The sequence below is a fragment of the Tetrao urogallus genome (genome assembly GCF_951394365.1).
Source record: "Tetrao urogallus genome assembly, chromosome: 3".
NCBI classification, from domain to species: domain Eukaryota; kingdom Metazoa; phylum Chordata; class Aves; order Galliformes; family Phasianidae; genus Tetrao; species Tetrao urogallus.
The window spans coordinates 59,459,566-59,476,369 of NC_136815.1; the positions used below are offsets into that span (position 1 = coordinate 59,459,566).

Here is a 16,804-nt window from a genome sequence, read left to right on the forward strand (position 1 = left end):
TTTATGCTTCATTTCCATGCCTGCCGCCAAACTGACCGGGAAGGACCCAGCATTCGGCCAGCCCTACGAGGAACGCCGGCTCGGCTCGGCTGGGCTCGGCTCCACGGCCGCAACGCCAGCGCCGCCATCCGCGCAGGCTCGGAGAGGCCACAGCAACATGGTGACTGGTCGTTGCTATAGGAACTGCGCCATGCTGCGCACGTGGCCGGCGGGGAAAGATGGCGGCGCCCGTCTCCGTCTGCCATGTCGCCTGCTGCGCCAACCGGGTGGGCGGCGGGGCCGTATCCTGGGGCCGTGAGGGGCTCCTTGCCTTCGGCAGCTGCCGGGACGTCATACTTTACCAGCCGGCGGTGAGCGGGGTGGGGAGGCGTGGTGGGGAGGCGTGGTGGGGCCGGCCTGGCGGCAGCGCGGCCTCACACCGGGTGTTTCTCTTCATCCCGCAGGCCAGGCGGACGGTAGCAGCGCTCCGCGGGCACGGCGGCAGGGTGAACTGCGTGCGCTGGGCACGGCGGCGGGACGGCGGTGAGTAGGTGGGGTGGGAGGCCTGCGGGGCCCTTGTGGTAATTCCAGGTTTTAAAGTTGCTGAGTTCTTGAACAGCGGCAGTTCTTGAAGGCACGTGTTTCTGTCCTTAAGCTTCCTGAGGAAAGGGAGTGGGGCTGCTTGTCAGACTCTTATTATATTGTGCCCATGTTTGTTTTGGAGGGGAGTGTTGCTAAGCACTGAGGTGAAGCCATTCCTCCTTAATAATGATATAAACTGGCATCCTTTGAAATGGTTACACTTACGTGTTTTCTTCGCAAGTACTTTTTTTTTTTTCTATATTAATACTATTTTTTTGTGCCTGTGTGTGTCTTTTCTTGTGTGGTCTTTACGTAAAACAAATTGTTTTCTGAGAACTTGGCAACATATAGTTATAAAGGTTAGAAGAGAACTCTAAGATAATTCAGTCCAGCTTTCAGCCCATCCCCACCGTGCCCACTGCCCTTGTCCTTCAGTGCCCCATCTTCATGTTCCTTGAACACCTCCATGGATGGTGACTCCACTGCCTCCCTGGGCAGCCTGTGCCACTGCCTTACCATTCTTTTCGAGAAGAAATTTTCCCTGATATCCAATCTGAACCTTTCCAGGTGCAACTTGAGGCTATTCCCTCTTGTCCTATCACCAGTTATGCAGGAGAAGATGCTGACCCCCACCTTGCTGCCACCTCCTTTCTTGTCATAAAATGTGATAAGGTCTCCCCTGAGCATCCTTTTCTCTAGGCTGAACAATCCCAGTTCCCTTAGCTGCTCCCCATAAGACTTGTGCTCTGGACTCCACAACAGCTTTGTTGCCCTTCTTTGAACACGTTCCAGGGCCTTGGTGTCTTTCTTGTAGTGAGGGGCCCAAAATTAAATGCAGTACTCAAGGTGCAATCTCATCAGAGCTGAGTAGAGGGAGGGATGATCACCTCCCTGCTCCTGCTGGCTGCACTATTTCTGACACAAGTCAGGATGCCATTGGCCTTCTTGGCCACCTGAGCATGCTTCTGGCTCATGTTCAGCTGAGTATAGACCAGTACCCCCTGATCCTTTTCCTTTATGCAGCTTTCTAGCCACCTGCCCCAAGCCTGCAGTATTGCATGGAATTGTTGAGAGCAAAGTGCACGACTTGGCACTTGGTCTTGTTAAAGCTCATACAGCCTGAAATTAAGTTTTCATGTGAAGGTTCATGTTCTGTGGAGTCATAATTTTCTTGCTTTCTTGTTGTTTTATTTATTTGTTTTTTTTCCTGTTCCTCAAAAAGACAAACATATTAAACTACTCTGTTGCATTTGAGAATCTTTTTAGAAAGATATCCATCATATTCATATGAAGTATTGAGTATTTCTGTAATTCTTCTCTACCTGTTATTCTGAGTAATTCCTTTGCTCTTGAGTTCTCATGTACTGTGCAACTTTCATGGCTCATACTTTATTTTAATGAGAACTTTGTGTATAATTGATAACTGTGATAAGTAGTTACTTATGTAAGTAGTAAACAATTTAGCTGTTTTGTGTTGCTGACCGCTGTTACGAAGTAAGAGCTCACAAATGTTGTGGAATGTGTTTTTTTAGCAACTGAAACTGAGTTAGTTTCTGGTGCATCTGATAAAAAGCTCATTCTCTGGGAGTGGAATGGGACAGGAGTTTGGAATGATCAGGTAAGTAGAAATATCCTCCTTTTAAAGCTTCCCTCCTCCCTCTCCCCCCTTTTTCCTTGTTTTTTTTTTTATTGTATACCTCAAATCAAGTTATTTGTTTTGCCTGTAGTTTTTGTGCCTCTTTATTGCACTATGACAGTTGAAGCTCCATGTGCATCTCCTCTAGACTGCTGATACTATATCATGCTATGATTTGACCTAAATGTTGTTTCTTCTCTTCTGTAGTTAATCTTTTTTGAGATCAGCCAACCAGTCATCATGTGGATTTGTCTAGCTTGTCTAAAATATCCTATTTGTCTGATTATGAGTTCTCAACTTTCTCCTCTCCAACTTTTCTTTAAACTGCCTTAATATCTTGATACTCTGAAGTTCATTTTTAGTATGTGTTTTATGTGTCCTTCTTTCTAATTTCTTTACATTGATTTTTTTAGTGGTTTCAATCTTCATGACAGTGTTTTATACACAGGCAGTCTGACAAGGATGATACACGAGGTAGGATAGGTATTTAAAAAAGCACTTGTGCAACAGTTGATTTCAGTTGAGACAAGTAAAAAGGCTTGTTTATTTATTACTCATACTGTAAAAATGGAAGGAAGAAGATGAAGTATGACATAACAGACTTCAGAATGGACTGAAATGTAGGAAAAGGTGTGTTATGTAACTTATTTTTAAAATATTAAGCACTGCTTGTGAATAGCTGTGTAGATAACCTATTTCAGAGGCTATCTCATACTACTTTTGACTATGTTTTAAAGTGCATGAACATAGTAACACAATGGGGGAAAGTGTCCATATAGTAATCATTATCAGTCTTGTTTATTGGAGGAATGTTCTTGGAAGCGAGTAATTTCTGTTTTTCATCTGCTGTAACTTTTAACATATTGATGTAAAATAATGTACACATTTATTTAGTAACTTCTTCCATTAATGTGCAAAGTTTCATTTAAACCTTTGAAAAAGAATGTGACTAAATTTGCACATTTAAATGACTGTTCTATACAAGTGTATGTTAAACAAGCAAAGTTCTGAATTGAACCAATTAGAAATGTTACTAGGGCTTACTAAGCTATCTTTTGGAAAGTGATGACAATTTGGATAAAAGCTAGACTTCTTCTAGTTTGAGAATTAAAAGCTTCTCGTTTTGCTATTTGTATTTATGAGGAGTGGATTACAAAATATCAATTCCCTAAGAAACGTAAGTCTGAATTCAGAGATTTGGGTTTTGTCAGTATTTTAAAGAAATCTTTGATTTGTGAAAGCCCACAAAACAGAGCTGCTGTAGCTGCTACTTATTCCATTGTGTTCTCTATTTTGCCTAAATTGCTAAGGTTCTCTGTACTTTTGGGAGATGTCCTGTATAGGTAGGGGCCACGTGAATGAGAAAAAGGAAGAAAAACTGCTCATCCTAACCTAACTACTATCATATATCCAGGCAGCCTCAAGGAAAGGTGAAGTTTTTCTAGTGCACACAGGAGAACTTGTCAAGTTCATGCTCATTACTGCTGTATCCCTTTTCTGTTTTTCATAGAATGTGTTATAGTTTAAACATAGCTTGGCAGAAGCTCCACCACCATAAACATACAATTTGTTTTCAGTACTAAGGGTTGTTGTTTCTTTTTTTCTCCTCCTTTCCTTAAAATGTTTTTAAAACTTCTCATGGATAATTTGCTGGAGTTTAATTGTGCTTGACTTTTTTTTTGACTCTATAAAACTTTCTTATGTTTTCAGCTTGTGAAAAGCGTTCCTCTCGAAGGCCATACTGAAGCTGTTTGTGCTGTGGATACTGTCTACCAATCAGATGAACCTGATTTAAATCTGTTAATAGCTTCTGCAGCATCTGACTCTACTGTGAGAATTTGGTCTCGACATGATTCAGAAGGTAGGGTTTTTTTGTTTTTTTTTTCTTTTAGATTTAGGGATAATGTTTTGTTTTTTAATTGAAAGACAACATACTGGCTTAATAAAAATGATGAATATTCATCCATTGAAGTACTTGGCTAAATACTAACATCTTCTAATGCAACCACACTGATTTCCCTTCAAGTTTTGTCTCAACTACATTGTTTTTTTGAAAGCTGGGGGCTATAGAAGCTTAGCAGCTTTGGGTCAAATTTGTTCCTCAGACTTATCTCTGTTTTTTATCAGTGATGAGTTGGCTGAACTTAACAGCCTCTTTTTGATTTGTATTCAGAATCTGATCATCATTTTTCCTTGTAACATGGGACAAGCTAGCTCTGTGTGTGCTTATGAGAAATAAAATTACTGTGTAAAATGAAGCTGGAATGAGAAAAGTGAAGTTAAACTAGTCACTTGTTATTACTGACTTGAGTCCAATGAAATATAGGATAGTAGGTCTTCTTTTGAACTAGGCCTATTGTATAGATAAGATATAAGATATCTTATCTATACAATAATATAAAGATATTATAGAAGATATTTTATAAGATAATAAAAGAATAGTTAGGATAGATAATCTAGATATCAAGTGTTACTTGTCAAGTTGTGTTGACTACATCTCTCCCTATTTTCTTTGCTATCTGGTGTACTGAGGATTTCCCGTTGGCTTATTGAGTGAGATAAGTAGTTGGGAGTTGCCAGTCTTCAACCCATGTTCTAGAAGGCATTTCTCATGCTCCCAGAGGACACCCTGACGTCCTATCCTTTCCTTTCGGTCTTGCTGTTGTGGGTTTCAGAAGCAGAAAAAACAATTCCTTTTTAATTCTACTTCTGTAGGAAAGTTGTTCTGCCATCCTGTTTGTTACTCTGATCTCGGTGGCTTACCAGTTTAATCGCTTCCTAGGATCTCAAGGCTGAAGAGAGGAAGGCTGGATTTGCTCCTATCTTTATCTGCTTTTCTAGCAAAGAATTCAGTTTTTGCTTTCCTTGTAGTGAATGCTTTTGCCACTGGATGTAATTTGGAATATTTATTGCTTCTGATGTGTTACCAGAGGGAGCTGTACAGTTTTAATACTTGATGGAGAATAGTGACTTATGTTGTAATTTGGCTAGCTCTGGATGGATTGCCATGAGCCCACAGAAAATGAAATTGAGGGTAATTTTCCCTCTAAAATCAATGGCTTTTAAAAAAAAGTCTTGCAGCTCTTTAAAATAAAATTGAACAGGAAATTTTAACTGCGTAATATAAAAAGAGATGGCAGTGTAACTGTGGTACGATGAATGAGTTCAACAGTGTCTGTTCTCATTTTTCAGTTAAATGCATTGAAGTTCTGCAATTTGGAAATGGATTTGTTATGGATGTTTCCTTATCCTTCTTGCCTGGCAGCAATGGTGAGTAAATAGAGCAGCATATCTTGAATATCAGTGCAGGAAAAAATAAAATCTAAAATTTCCCATGTGTAGCAGGTTTTCATTTAACCAACTTCAGACTCCTACGCCATATATTTTGTTTCCTAGGGAATTAGCCTAAACTTCTGCCTGTACTCAAAGACTTCAGCTGAATTTTTCTAGGCAATTTGAATAATTCTGTCTGACTGTGGCATTTTCAAAGTGGTTCTCAGAATTCATGTTAATGACTTTTTTAAAATGAAGTAACTGACTTCAGTGAAACTCAGCGTTTTGTAATCTGCCCTTACTTGAGAAATAAATTGTCTAGCCTTGGTAACTATTTCTTCATAATTCTTTAATTTGTTCCTTTTTTTTTTTTTTTTTTTTTTTTTTTTCTTCCACTATTCCAGTCCCTTGCAATACTGCTTCATCTTTAGATCTACAAGGACTGGAGCAAGTGTTAACTATTTTTCTTCAGCATTTTCTACCTACCTTCTCGTGTTTTTCCCTCAGTCTTAACTTTGTTTTGCTCAAGTCAACAGACCAGTGTTTTTTTCCTGATTCCTAGATAGTTTCTACGAGCTGTCTACTGCTGAAAGCTCGAGTAGACGTGTAACAATGTTAACTGCTTTCATATTCTTGCATGTAGTAAGTCTGTCTTCGTTCTTATTTGCTGTATAACTGTGTCCATCCATATACTCATTTCAGTTGATCAAGGGCTCAAACTGTTTTAGTTGTGAGTCATTTTGTTTTGCTATTCGCTCCTTTTGTATTTAGAGGAAATGCTGTTTATTTGTATTAATTTTATTGCTATCAACACAAATCTCTGGTGCTTGAGCTTCCTTGGAGATACATTAGCATGAAGAAAACTACTCAAATTAAACATCTGTAGATATTACTTAGGTGCCAAAAGAACTTCTGAGCTTAATGTTCCTGAAATACCAAATTTTCGTTCATACAATATTAATTATCTGATTTAGAATATGTTAAAGCAGTGGTATCTTGGCCCACTATACATTTGTATTGTTTTATTGCTTTTTCTTATTTGTTATTTCTCATATCCTAGGACACTAATTTTGTAAATTTAGTAATGAAGACTTTTTTTCCTCATTTTCAGTACCAGTACTGGCTTGTGGTGGTGATGACTGCAAAATAAACTTGTTTATACAGCAGAATGGTCAGGTAATTACAGCTTTTTGTCTCTTGCTTTGAACATTACACAGTGCTTCTTCTCATATGTATCTTTTTTTTTTTTTTTTTTTTTTTTTTTTTTAATTTCTTCAGTAATTATTATCTGTCTCCAGATAACAATCACACGCAACCACCTCTGTTCAAATAATTCATTCATTTTCTAGGTAATGATGAAATTCTTGTACAGAATGTTCAACCCGGATCCAGTAGAAGTGTTATTCCTCCTAATATTTCCCTATATGAAGAAGCCTGTAGTTTTTGTTCCCACTGACAAGGAATAGTTATGACTGTCCCTGATTACTCAGTATCCATGTGCTGAGTGTTTCATATGGAAATGATGAGGGTTTTTTTTTTTTTTTCAGTCTGTGAACTGTTGCAGTAAAGCTGATATTTTCATCTGTAGAATTGTATTTTTGTTGTTAAGTATGCTGTTTGTGCTGGATGTTTCTGAATGACTAAATGAGTATTTGGAAACGATATCTGATATTCTCTTGGCATACACATTTTTCATGTATTACTTGGAAGCTGGCAATACTTAGTCTTCCATATGGTTAAGTGTTCCCTCTGGTGCACTACAAATAAATTATCCTCTTGCGTCTGTTCAGCAGATTTGTTAGACCCTAAAGAATGTGTTCCATAATTGTCTTCCACACCAGAGGTCAGTGACACTTCTTTCTTTTCGGTCCCTTTAAAAAAAGTTGAACAACCAGGGACCCTCCTCCAAAGCCCGAATGAATTTACCAATCAAAAACCTTAACTGAAACCAACATAAATGGGAACCACTCACTTTCTGCTCAAATACAGTCTCCCAGGATTTTTGAATTTTTTTTTGAATAGGCCTTTTAAGAAAGATTAAGCTTCCTATAGGTTATTCTGCCTATTCAGGTAGTCATATACAAGAAGACTTTTTGTCAATAAAAGAAATGCTTCATCCTTTCATTTCTTGTGTTCAGTGATATCTTCACTGCTAACTAGGAAAATGGAGTCAGTTTCTAAGTTTTTTCTTTTCTTTTTTTCCCCAGTGTGTAGCTTGTGAGTTAAATCAGTTTAATGACATTCTCTAAGAACTAGCACTCATGATTCTCAGTGTGTAGTAGTGCTAAAGAAAGATACGTACATCAGGTGTTGTGCAGCTAATTTTTATATTTACAATTTGCATCTTGGTTTTTTTTTTTTGTATGGCTCAGATTAGCAAACAATATGCAATTTAGCTGTCCAAAATATTTACACATACATAACTTATTTTGCCAGTTGCTGTATGCCTTTTGAGGATAACAGCATTCTTAACTGCAGTCTGTGGATGGATCGAGGAAGGTAACTGAAATAAGTTAAATCTCCAGCTTCATGTAGGCAAGTTTATACTGCTGTCATTTTTGGATGTAGGAAACATTATTCATGTAAAAAAGGTGTGGAATTTTGTATTGACTTTTTTGTTTTCTTTTTCCCCTCACACCTTCAATTCTATGAAGTATTTTCACGTACCAGTTACCTTGGCAGAGATGGAATTTAGAGTCAGTCTCTGTCACACAGAATCACACAATCACAGAATCGTAAGGTTGGAAACAACCTTCAAGATCATCTAGTCCAACCACCCTCCCATTCCTATTAGTACCACAAGCCACTAAACCGTATCTCATAGTTCCTCATCCAGGTGCATCTTAAACACTGCCAGGGACGACGACTCCACCACCTCCCTGGACAGGCCATTCCAGTGCCTGACCACCCTCTGAGAGAAAAAGTTCCTTCTAATGTCCAACCTAAGCCTCCTCTGGTATAACTTCTGGCCGTTTCCTCGGGTCCTACTGTTTGCCTGGGAGAACAGGCCAGACCCTTTTACACCACAGCCTCCCTTCAGGAAGTTGTAAAGTGCAATGAGGTCTCCCCTGAGCCTCCTCTTCTCCGGACTGAACAATCCCAGCTCCCTCAGCTGCTCCTCATAAGATTTGTGCTCCAGACCCCTCACCAGTTTTGCTGCCCTTCTCTGGACACATTCCAGTGCCTCAATGTCTGTCTTGTAGTGAGGGGCCCAAAACTGAACACACTACTCAAGGTGCAGCCTCACCAGTGCTGAGTAGAGGGGGATGATCACCTCCCTGCTCCTGCTGGCCACACTATTTCTAATGCAGGCCAGGATGCCGTTGGCCCTCTTGGCCACCTGGGCACACTGTCAGCTCATGTTCAGCCGAGCATCAACCAACACCCCCAGGTCCCTTTCCTCTTCGCAGTCATCCAACCACTCATCCCCAAGCCTGTAGTGCTGCATGGGGTTGTGGCCAAAGTGCAGGACCTGACACTTGGCCTTGTTAATCCTCATCCCATTCACCCTGGCCCTCTCTCTCAGTGAGGTGAGGCTTCTGTTTGGTTCTGTCTTAACTTCCTGAAACGTGACTGTGAAGTGAAAAGTGAAAAGCACATATTTGATTCCATTTAGATTAAAAATGCATGTATGGTACATTACATAGCTATTAACAGAATGAAAACATCCTTGGAGTTTCCTGCCATAAATTCCTTCCTGGCTGCTAAAGGGAGATTCTCCTCTTCAGTCAGATTCTCTCAGATTTGCTGACATCTTTTATGGCTGCTATAGCTCTTTTTTTTAAAGCTACTTGAAGGAAGTGTTGTTATTGTCCTGCCACTTTTCAGCAGAACTTGATGTTGGGGAAAAGTTAGAACCTGAACTTCTACATTCTTCCTTTGCTGGTAAGGTCCCATAGCTCAGCTCTATTAATTTTTAGAAATCTAAGTAAGACTATGAGTACAGAGGTAGAATGTGAGTGGGCAATGGGACATACTAATGAAACTCCGATGGCATTGTTGTAGTCAGAGGAAGGGTGAGATATCTTCAGGTTATTTTTTTTAGTTGAGTCAGGCTGCTTTTTGGGTAATCCCATGAATTTGACAGCTGAAATATCACTATTTGTAAAACTGCTTGATTTTTGAAATTGAGTGGATGATCCTCTATTTGGACATCCCTTAGAGTGTTTAGTAGAAAGAAAACAGTCTCTTTGCTTTTCTGTGTTCCTGAAAGAGGCTATTGATTTATAAAAGTACTTAGGGAAAAATCTCTAAGAAATAATTTTATGTCTTCCTGCTTGAGATGTGATGGTCCTGTGAAGGGGAAGCAAAGCAAACCATACTATCAAAATAGAGCTTTAAAACGATGCCCATATGTTGAGCTTGGCAGTTGTAAGAAAATTTGGTTGTGTATATTTAGTGATTTCCCTCAAATAATTTGCTTTGGTTGAAAAGCAAAGTAAGAGAACCAAAGATAATTTGGCCTCTTTCTAATTCTGAGAAGATTGTCAGCTGGATAGAGGAGGTAAATCACGTCTACTGTCTGGCAAAGGAAGACTTGGACCTCTGCAGCCTCTTATACTATCACTGGGCACCACTGAAAAGAGGCTGCCCTCGTCTTCTTTGCACCCTCCCTTATGGTACTTGTATACAACTGAGGTTTCTTTGAGCCTCCTGTTCTGTCCCAGCTCTCTCGGCCATTCCTCACTGAAGAGGTGCACCAGTTCCTTAATCGTCTTTGTCATCCGTTGTTGGGCTTTCTCTAGGAGTTCCATGTCTCTCTTGTACTTAGTAGCTCAGAGCTGGACATATTTCTCCAGGTCTAGCTTCACTGGTACTGAGGGGAAGGATCATCCCTGTCAATCTGCTCACCATACTTTGCTTAATGCAGTCCAGAATACCATTAGCTTTCTTAGAGACAAGGGCATACTGGTAATTCATGTTCATTTGGTATCCACCAGGATCCCCAGGTCCTTTCTGGTTAAGCTCATTCTGGAACCTGGGGTTATTCCTCTCCAGATTTTGCACTTTTCCTTTTTGACATTCTTGAGGTATCTGTCAGCCCTTTCCTCTGGTCTGTAAAATGGAATATTCCACCTGTTACAAATAGAAGTATACTGCTAATGAAATTTCTCAAAGGGCAATCTGGACTATGTTATTGTCACTGTGAATCTCAAGTGTTGAGGTTATGTTTATGAAGAGGTATCTATCCACAGATACAGTTCTCCATGTACAGCACCCTTTGAAACTTAGTTAATAAACTTGAGAGGTAGGGAATGTTTCTGGTCCCTTATGTCATTCTTATGGTATCATATTCAAAGTTAATTATGGAAATAAATTTGGCATCTGTACTTTTTATGCTCAATTTTTACCTATATTCATTTTTTTACATCATCTGAAGCTGCATCTGCTTTGCATCATTATTTACTGTGTCATCTGCATTGTCTTATTGTGTTTGTTTACCACTGTAAGCATGATTTATTTAAAATAAATAACATGCAATCGATATCATAGAAAGTCTGTAGCATCTTGGAGGTGAACTCCTTCAATTCTCATGCTTTCCTGCTGGTGTATGGGAAGTGGCATAATGGATTGTGTTCATGCAATGATAACAAAACAGAAAAGCCCATTTAGAATATGTCAGTAAATAACAATGTTTAATAGCAGCTTTTTTTTTTCTTTCCAATTTCAAATAATAGAAACTGTAAATGTAAACAAATTTGAAAGCTAATTGACCTTGTGTGCATAGTAATTGAGTACACTTCTGTATGATGTAACAGGCATTTTTATTCAGTTTCAGAAAACAGTAATACTCCCTGGCCATGAAGATTGGATAAGAGGCGTTGAATGGGTGATCTGTGGTCAGTATGAAAGATGAATGAAGTAAAATACTGATTTAGTACTGCTGCTGTTTTACCACCCCAGCTGATGTTTTTGGCACACTGTGGCTTCTAAGCTCGTGTGGTTATGCATTTTTTTTCCTGAGGTGATGACACAAATGTTAAAAATCAAGGTAGAATTTTGTGTCTTATTAAAAACGTAAGAATTGTTGAACCAATACCACAATTACTTATCAAGTTATCAGAATTGCCATACAGTAAGATTGATACAGAACATACTTGAGTTTACATCTCTCATTTTTATTGTGATCACTTCAAGTCTGTTTACCTAACTGCTGCCTAATGCAAATAGGAGCTTTAGCAATTTGTCCTCAGAACGACAATATCTGTGTCTGAGTAAGAAATAGTTTGCCTCTTGTTGAGGACAAAAAAGTAGTACTTTTCTTCTTTCTCCTAGTGTAGCTTTTTTTTTTTTCTGTAAGATAGGAGATTGAGGAGAACCTATGTAGGTGGACAAAATAAAATAGAAAGCATTAGAGGAATCTATAATCCTGAAAGAAGAAAGGGAGGAAAGAAGTTCTTATAAGTATTAGATTGCTCATTATCAGAAATTAGGATAACAAAGGCCATAAGTAATAGACAAACGTATCTGGTATTTAGCACAATGTTTCTAACAGGCAGGGAAATGTTCATTGTCAGTATGATCTAAACTAGTGGAGAGCTTGAAATGTTAAGATGAGTTGACGTTGAAATTAACCAGCAGTGTTGATACTTGCACAATGGAAAGAATGAGGGTAATATTATAATGAATATTTGGAGAGATGATTGGGGGTTGGACTCTGATCTCTGGAGGTCCCTTCCAACCCCTACAATTCTGTGATTCTGTGACAAGTTAGTCATGGTATTTATTTAATGCAGTGAAAATATGGCTTTTTTTAGATTTTTTTTTTTTTTTTTTTTAACCAAATAGGTGATGATCTGTTCTTAGCAAGCTGTGCTCAGGATTGTTTGATAAGAATTTGGAAAGTGTGTACAAAACCAAAGCAGTGTTCAGAAATTGAGGATGATTCTATCAGACTGAAAGAGAATGTTTTTACTCTTAAAGGTAGGTAAAAGCTGTAAAATTCTCTTTTACAATTGATTGTGTATGAATTGGTTGTGTATCTGGTAGTGGTTTTGGGAGGGTTGTCAAGAGGATTACTGTCTCATTTCTTTTGTTTCTTGTATTTAAAATAATCAGAGACCAGTTTAAACTGCATTATTTTGTTTAGTTATTAGAAAAAGTTGAGTTGCTGTTTTAAAACAGCAAATATGTGAAAAGTTAACAATATGTTCCCAAAATGATGGAGTAGTGAGAAAACTTAATATCAACCTGTATTGTTACATTTATTCTAAATGCAGTACCTAGTCATGAGATACATTTGTTTGTGGGAGATATGCTGTTATGTAGCTCCCCTCCAGCTTAATAACACATGTTAAATTCAATGCTTTAAAAGCATTGAATACTTAAACCTTAGCAAAGGATTGGAGAGAACAGATAAATGTGTGCAGGTTTACTTTGTGTTTATTTAACATACATTTAGAGCGCTCTAAAGTCATAAGCTTGCAATTTTGACATTAGGAAGTATAACATTGTTTGTAGGATGATGTGTGTAGAAATTGCTGGTGAGTCTTGATACAAATCCTAATTCATTGTTGCGTTTGCAATAATTTGGAGATACAAATATGTCTAAGTATATGGGCACAGCTGATATTGGACGATTTATTTCAGAGTTCCTTGAGAGCTCTCCAGGAGTTCTGCGATGCCACTGCGAGGCAATAGATGTCCTGTTACTGTCAACATGATATGCAGGCCTTGTGGCAAAGTATGTTTTCAAGGATCTTTTCAATGCCAACAGGCTATTGAGATGGTGATAAATGATGAAAGCAGTTGATTTGTCATTGAAGATATCAGAAATGGTCTGTTTTTTTTTCTTGGCTTTTAGAAAGAAATGTGCTTTTCTCTGATTTGTGGTAGATACTGATACAACATATGGAATTACTTTGGAGTCTGTGCTGGCTGGCCATGAAAACTGGGTGTATGCAGTCCACTGGCAGCCTTCCTTTTCCAAAGGTGAGCTGTTACTGAGCACCCTAGCAGTTATGCTAAGCATTGTATATATGAAGTACAGTCACATCTGTTTATTGTGTTTGCATGTTCACTTGTCACTGTGGACTACAAAAATGTTTAAATTTTTCAACTGATGTTTTACAAGTAAATATATTTTACAAGTAAATATTCAGTCAAGTGTTTCGACTGAATGTGCTACAGTAGCAATCTTACGGCACAGGATCTCTCTGTTGCCTAATGTTGTCTTTCACTTATGCCTTCTTTTGTGAATGAGTTAACAGAGCTGTACTTGTTTTATTGTGATTTATTTCCTATTTACGTAATAAGAAATAATTTATCACCATGCATGGAGCTCAAAACAGCTCTAATGTTTGCTTTTGTTACATACATTTGAAATGTATGTTCTTTGGAAGGTCAGTATTAACTTGAGTGCTCCTTTCTTCTTAGACTAGAAAGTAACAAATAGCAACATTTGGAAGATGAATCTTCAGTCTTCCATGCATTAATTAAACAGGCCATGAATTCTTGAGTATCAGGTTTCTTTAGCTAGAATGTAGCTTTAAGGCATTAATGTGGATTCTCATTGAAGATTGTTCTTTAACTTTACACCTTGCTCTAGTCCTTTTTTAAATCCTTTTTACATCTCAGTTTGTTGTGTTTGCACTATCAAAAGGCCCTTGTGGATTTGTTGTTCACAGACCTGCTTTTTCTTTTCTTTAGTTTGTTATATCCCTTATTTATTTTTTTTCTTTTGGACAGCAGTATAAGAATTTGCCTCTTAAATCAAGATTTATGCAAAACGTAGGCTTGTAAATCTTGCCTTGCAATCAAAAAAATGTTTTATTGTTAGATGATGTTTTCTAGATACCTTGTATCAAGCTTCTGCATATATACCGCTGCTTGTGTGGCCCTTCCTAGTCATGGGTACTCTGAAATAGATCTTCATGTTCGCTAGAGGCAGGCTGATTGGAGAGACATATTTTGGGCACTGCTTATCACTTCTCAATGTAGAACATGGAAGATGTGGTGCTGATATAAGATACTGCCTCAAAAGATGTCCAGAATGTCTTTAGGCTCCTCAAACAGTTCTCCTAGGCGCTTACCCAGCGCCTTTCCGCTCTGACTGTGTCCATGAATCTAAAGCTGAGTTCGAAGAGGAAAACAAACAAACAAACAAAAAAAAACCAACACAACATGGTGAATAGAGATGATTATTATTGTTATTGGCATAGTGATTATTATTTTGCTTGAAGCTGGAAATTCAGTAAGAAGTTGAGGAACAGAACCATAAACTTCTGTGTGGTCTCTCTAGAAGCTCTAGCTCTTCTTCCAAATAACATTTTCTCCAGCGTCAGTTTGGAGTGAATAAACAGTAGAATGTAGTTGTTCTCTTGCTTGTGTTTTGCATTTCCTTTTGGATATTGTGGTTGAAAAATACAGTGCCTATTAATGAACACTTAGTAAGAATGTAATGCCTATTAACTGTGGCCTCTGAGTGTTGCGTTGTACGTCTCTTCTGCTGAATTTGAGTGTGTTTGGATTCCAGTATGAACAAATTCTTTTTAGTAAAGCATTCTTAGATTGTAGAGTAATCTTTTTCCTTGTACAGCAGGTGGCAGCATGCAACAACCAATGAGGATATTGTCTGCATCAATGGACAAAACTGTGATCATCTGGGAACCTGATAAGGAGTCTGGAGTTTGGCTAGAACAGGCAAGTGTCAGTCTTTTCCACAATACAAACTGTATTAAAACTGCCTTTCCAGCATTGTGTGTGTAATAGAGGCAACTAAAACTATAAAATTATGCTAAAGAAAGATAGCAACTTTTTCTTACAGAATACGCATTCTAATGCTGTGCTGCAAGTAAAACATACTTGTCAAAAATGATGTGATGCAGCATAGCTTTTATTACTTGCTTATTATGATATTAGGAAGTTTGTCAGAATAGTTTCTGCTTAACTATTATTATTCATAGAAGAGCAAGTCAGGTGCAGTGTAGTAACACACTCATGGTAAGTAGAGGAAGAAACCACCCAGAAATATTTATAGTTAATCCCTGTGGGAACATGGACCCATGCAGTTCCTGCAGAGCAGCTAACACATGATTCACAAGCCCTGTTTTAATCACAGTAACTTTTTCATGGGTATTGACGTTAGGTTTTTCCTCCATTTGAGCTGAATACTCGTGTTTCAGTGCATTATGTTGAATGCTTTTCTAATGTGGGTCATCTTAAATAAACAAGTAATAAAACCCAGATTTATCTAATGCTTTGGTAGATGTCTGTGGAAAAGCAGATCAGCTAGAAATGTATTGCAGTAGTTCCGCTGCATTTGTTTTTGTTGCGTTATGCCAACCATTGTTTATGACTTTTCCTGTCACAAAGGAAGTTCTTATGCTCTCCTGGGGAAAAGAAGTACAGTAGTAATTATAATTTTTCCTCAGTTCCATTGAAAAGCCTTTCTACCTGAAGTACGAAGTAGTACACAAGTGGGTAATCATATAGAGATGCTGATTGTTGTTATAGTTATGCCTAAATTTACAAATTTCAAAAAAGTAATTGTGCCATAAAACTTGTACTAAGTTGTTACTTTTTTTTACTTTCCATTTGCATTGGTTGGACCTCAGATTGCATGATCCCCCTTCTGAGGTGCTTGTGAAGGAAGACTGTTAAAATGACCTGCAGCTTTAATTCCTATGATACGTTAGTGCTTAATTTTGCAGTTATCCAAAATGTTTAAAGAATATTATATAATACAAACTCTTGCCTATAACTGATTTGCATCTTGTGAGATTAGGATGAGTTCATGTTAACTGAAGGCCATTTTCATGGGCATTTCGTTTCTGCTCATTAATTCAGGTGCGGGTAGGTGAAGTGGGTGGCAATACCCTTGGATTTTTTGACTGCCAGTTTAGTCCAGATGGTTCAATGATCATTGCTCATGCTTTTCATGGAGCATTCCACCTTTGGAAACAGGCTTCAGTTAATAAGGTATGTTATTTGTTTTTTTATTATTATTATTAGTTCTTATCATTTACTAGCTCTTGTCATGCAGTTGTATGGTTAATAGAAAATACCAGGTGTAACACTACAGCTTAAAATTAACGATAGAATTGGTCCTTCTCTGAGTATAATATTCTGCAGAAGCCTCACTCTTGCATAAGGAAGAGGCTGGAATTAACCACAATGTAAAGCTCCTGCCTCTGTGTAGGATCCACAGTCATTGGAGCAATTTGAGCACATCTGTAATTGTGCTTTCCTCAGAAATGGTACCTGAACCACTTACACTACTTTCTTTTAAGTTGGGACAATAAATCAGTATTGGTGTCCGTGTAGCTATGTTGAGATCTAATAATATGCTATTTTCAAATGTCTTTTTTTTTTTTTCCTTCCTAATCACTTACT

At 38.2% G+C, this 16,804-nt stretch overlaps 1 protein-coding gene across 1 annotated transcript in view; it reads left to right on the forward strand.

Moving 5' to 3' along the window:
• Positions 1–218: 218 nt before the first annotated feature.
• Positions 219–16,804, forward strand: part of ELP2 (elongator acetyltransferase complex subunit 2) — a gene marked incomplete at both ends in the record, with an annotated part of 33,841 nt that continues 17,255 nt past the window's right edge. Inside the window, 11 exons of the mRNA XM_079534010.1 lie at positions 219–350; positions 444–522; positions 2,094–2,179; positions 3,908–4,058; positions 5,390–5,467; positions 6,582–6,646; positions 11,244–11,310; positions 12,260–12,394; positions 13,307–13,402; positions 15,012–15,112; positions 16,259–16,390. Coding sequence (XP_079390136.1) covers positions 219–350; positions 444–522; positions 2,094–2,179; positions 3,908–4,058; positions 5,390–5,467; positions 6,582–6,646; positions 11,244–11,310; positions 12,260–12,394; positions 13,307–13,402; positions 15,012–15,112; positions 16,259–16,390 — 1,122 coding nt within the window. The remainder of the gene's footprint in view (positions 351–443; positions 523–2,093; positions 2,180–3,907; positions 4,059–5,389; positions 5,468–6,581; positions 6,647–11,243; positions 11,311–12,259; positions 12,395–13,306; positions 13,403–15,011; positions 15,113–16,258; positions 16,391–16,804) is intronic.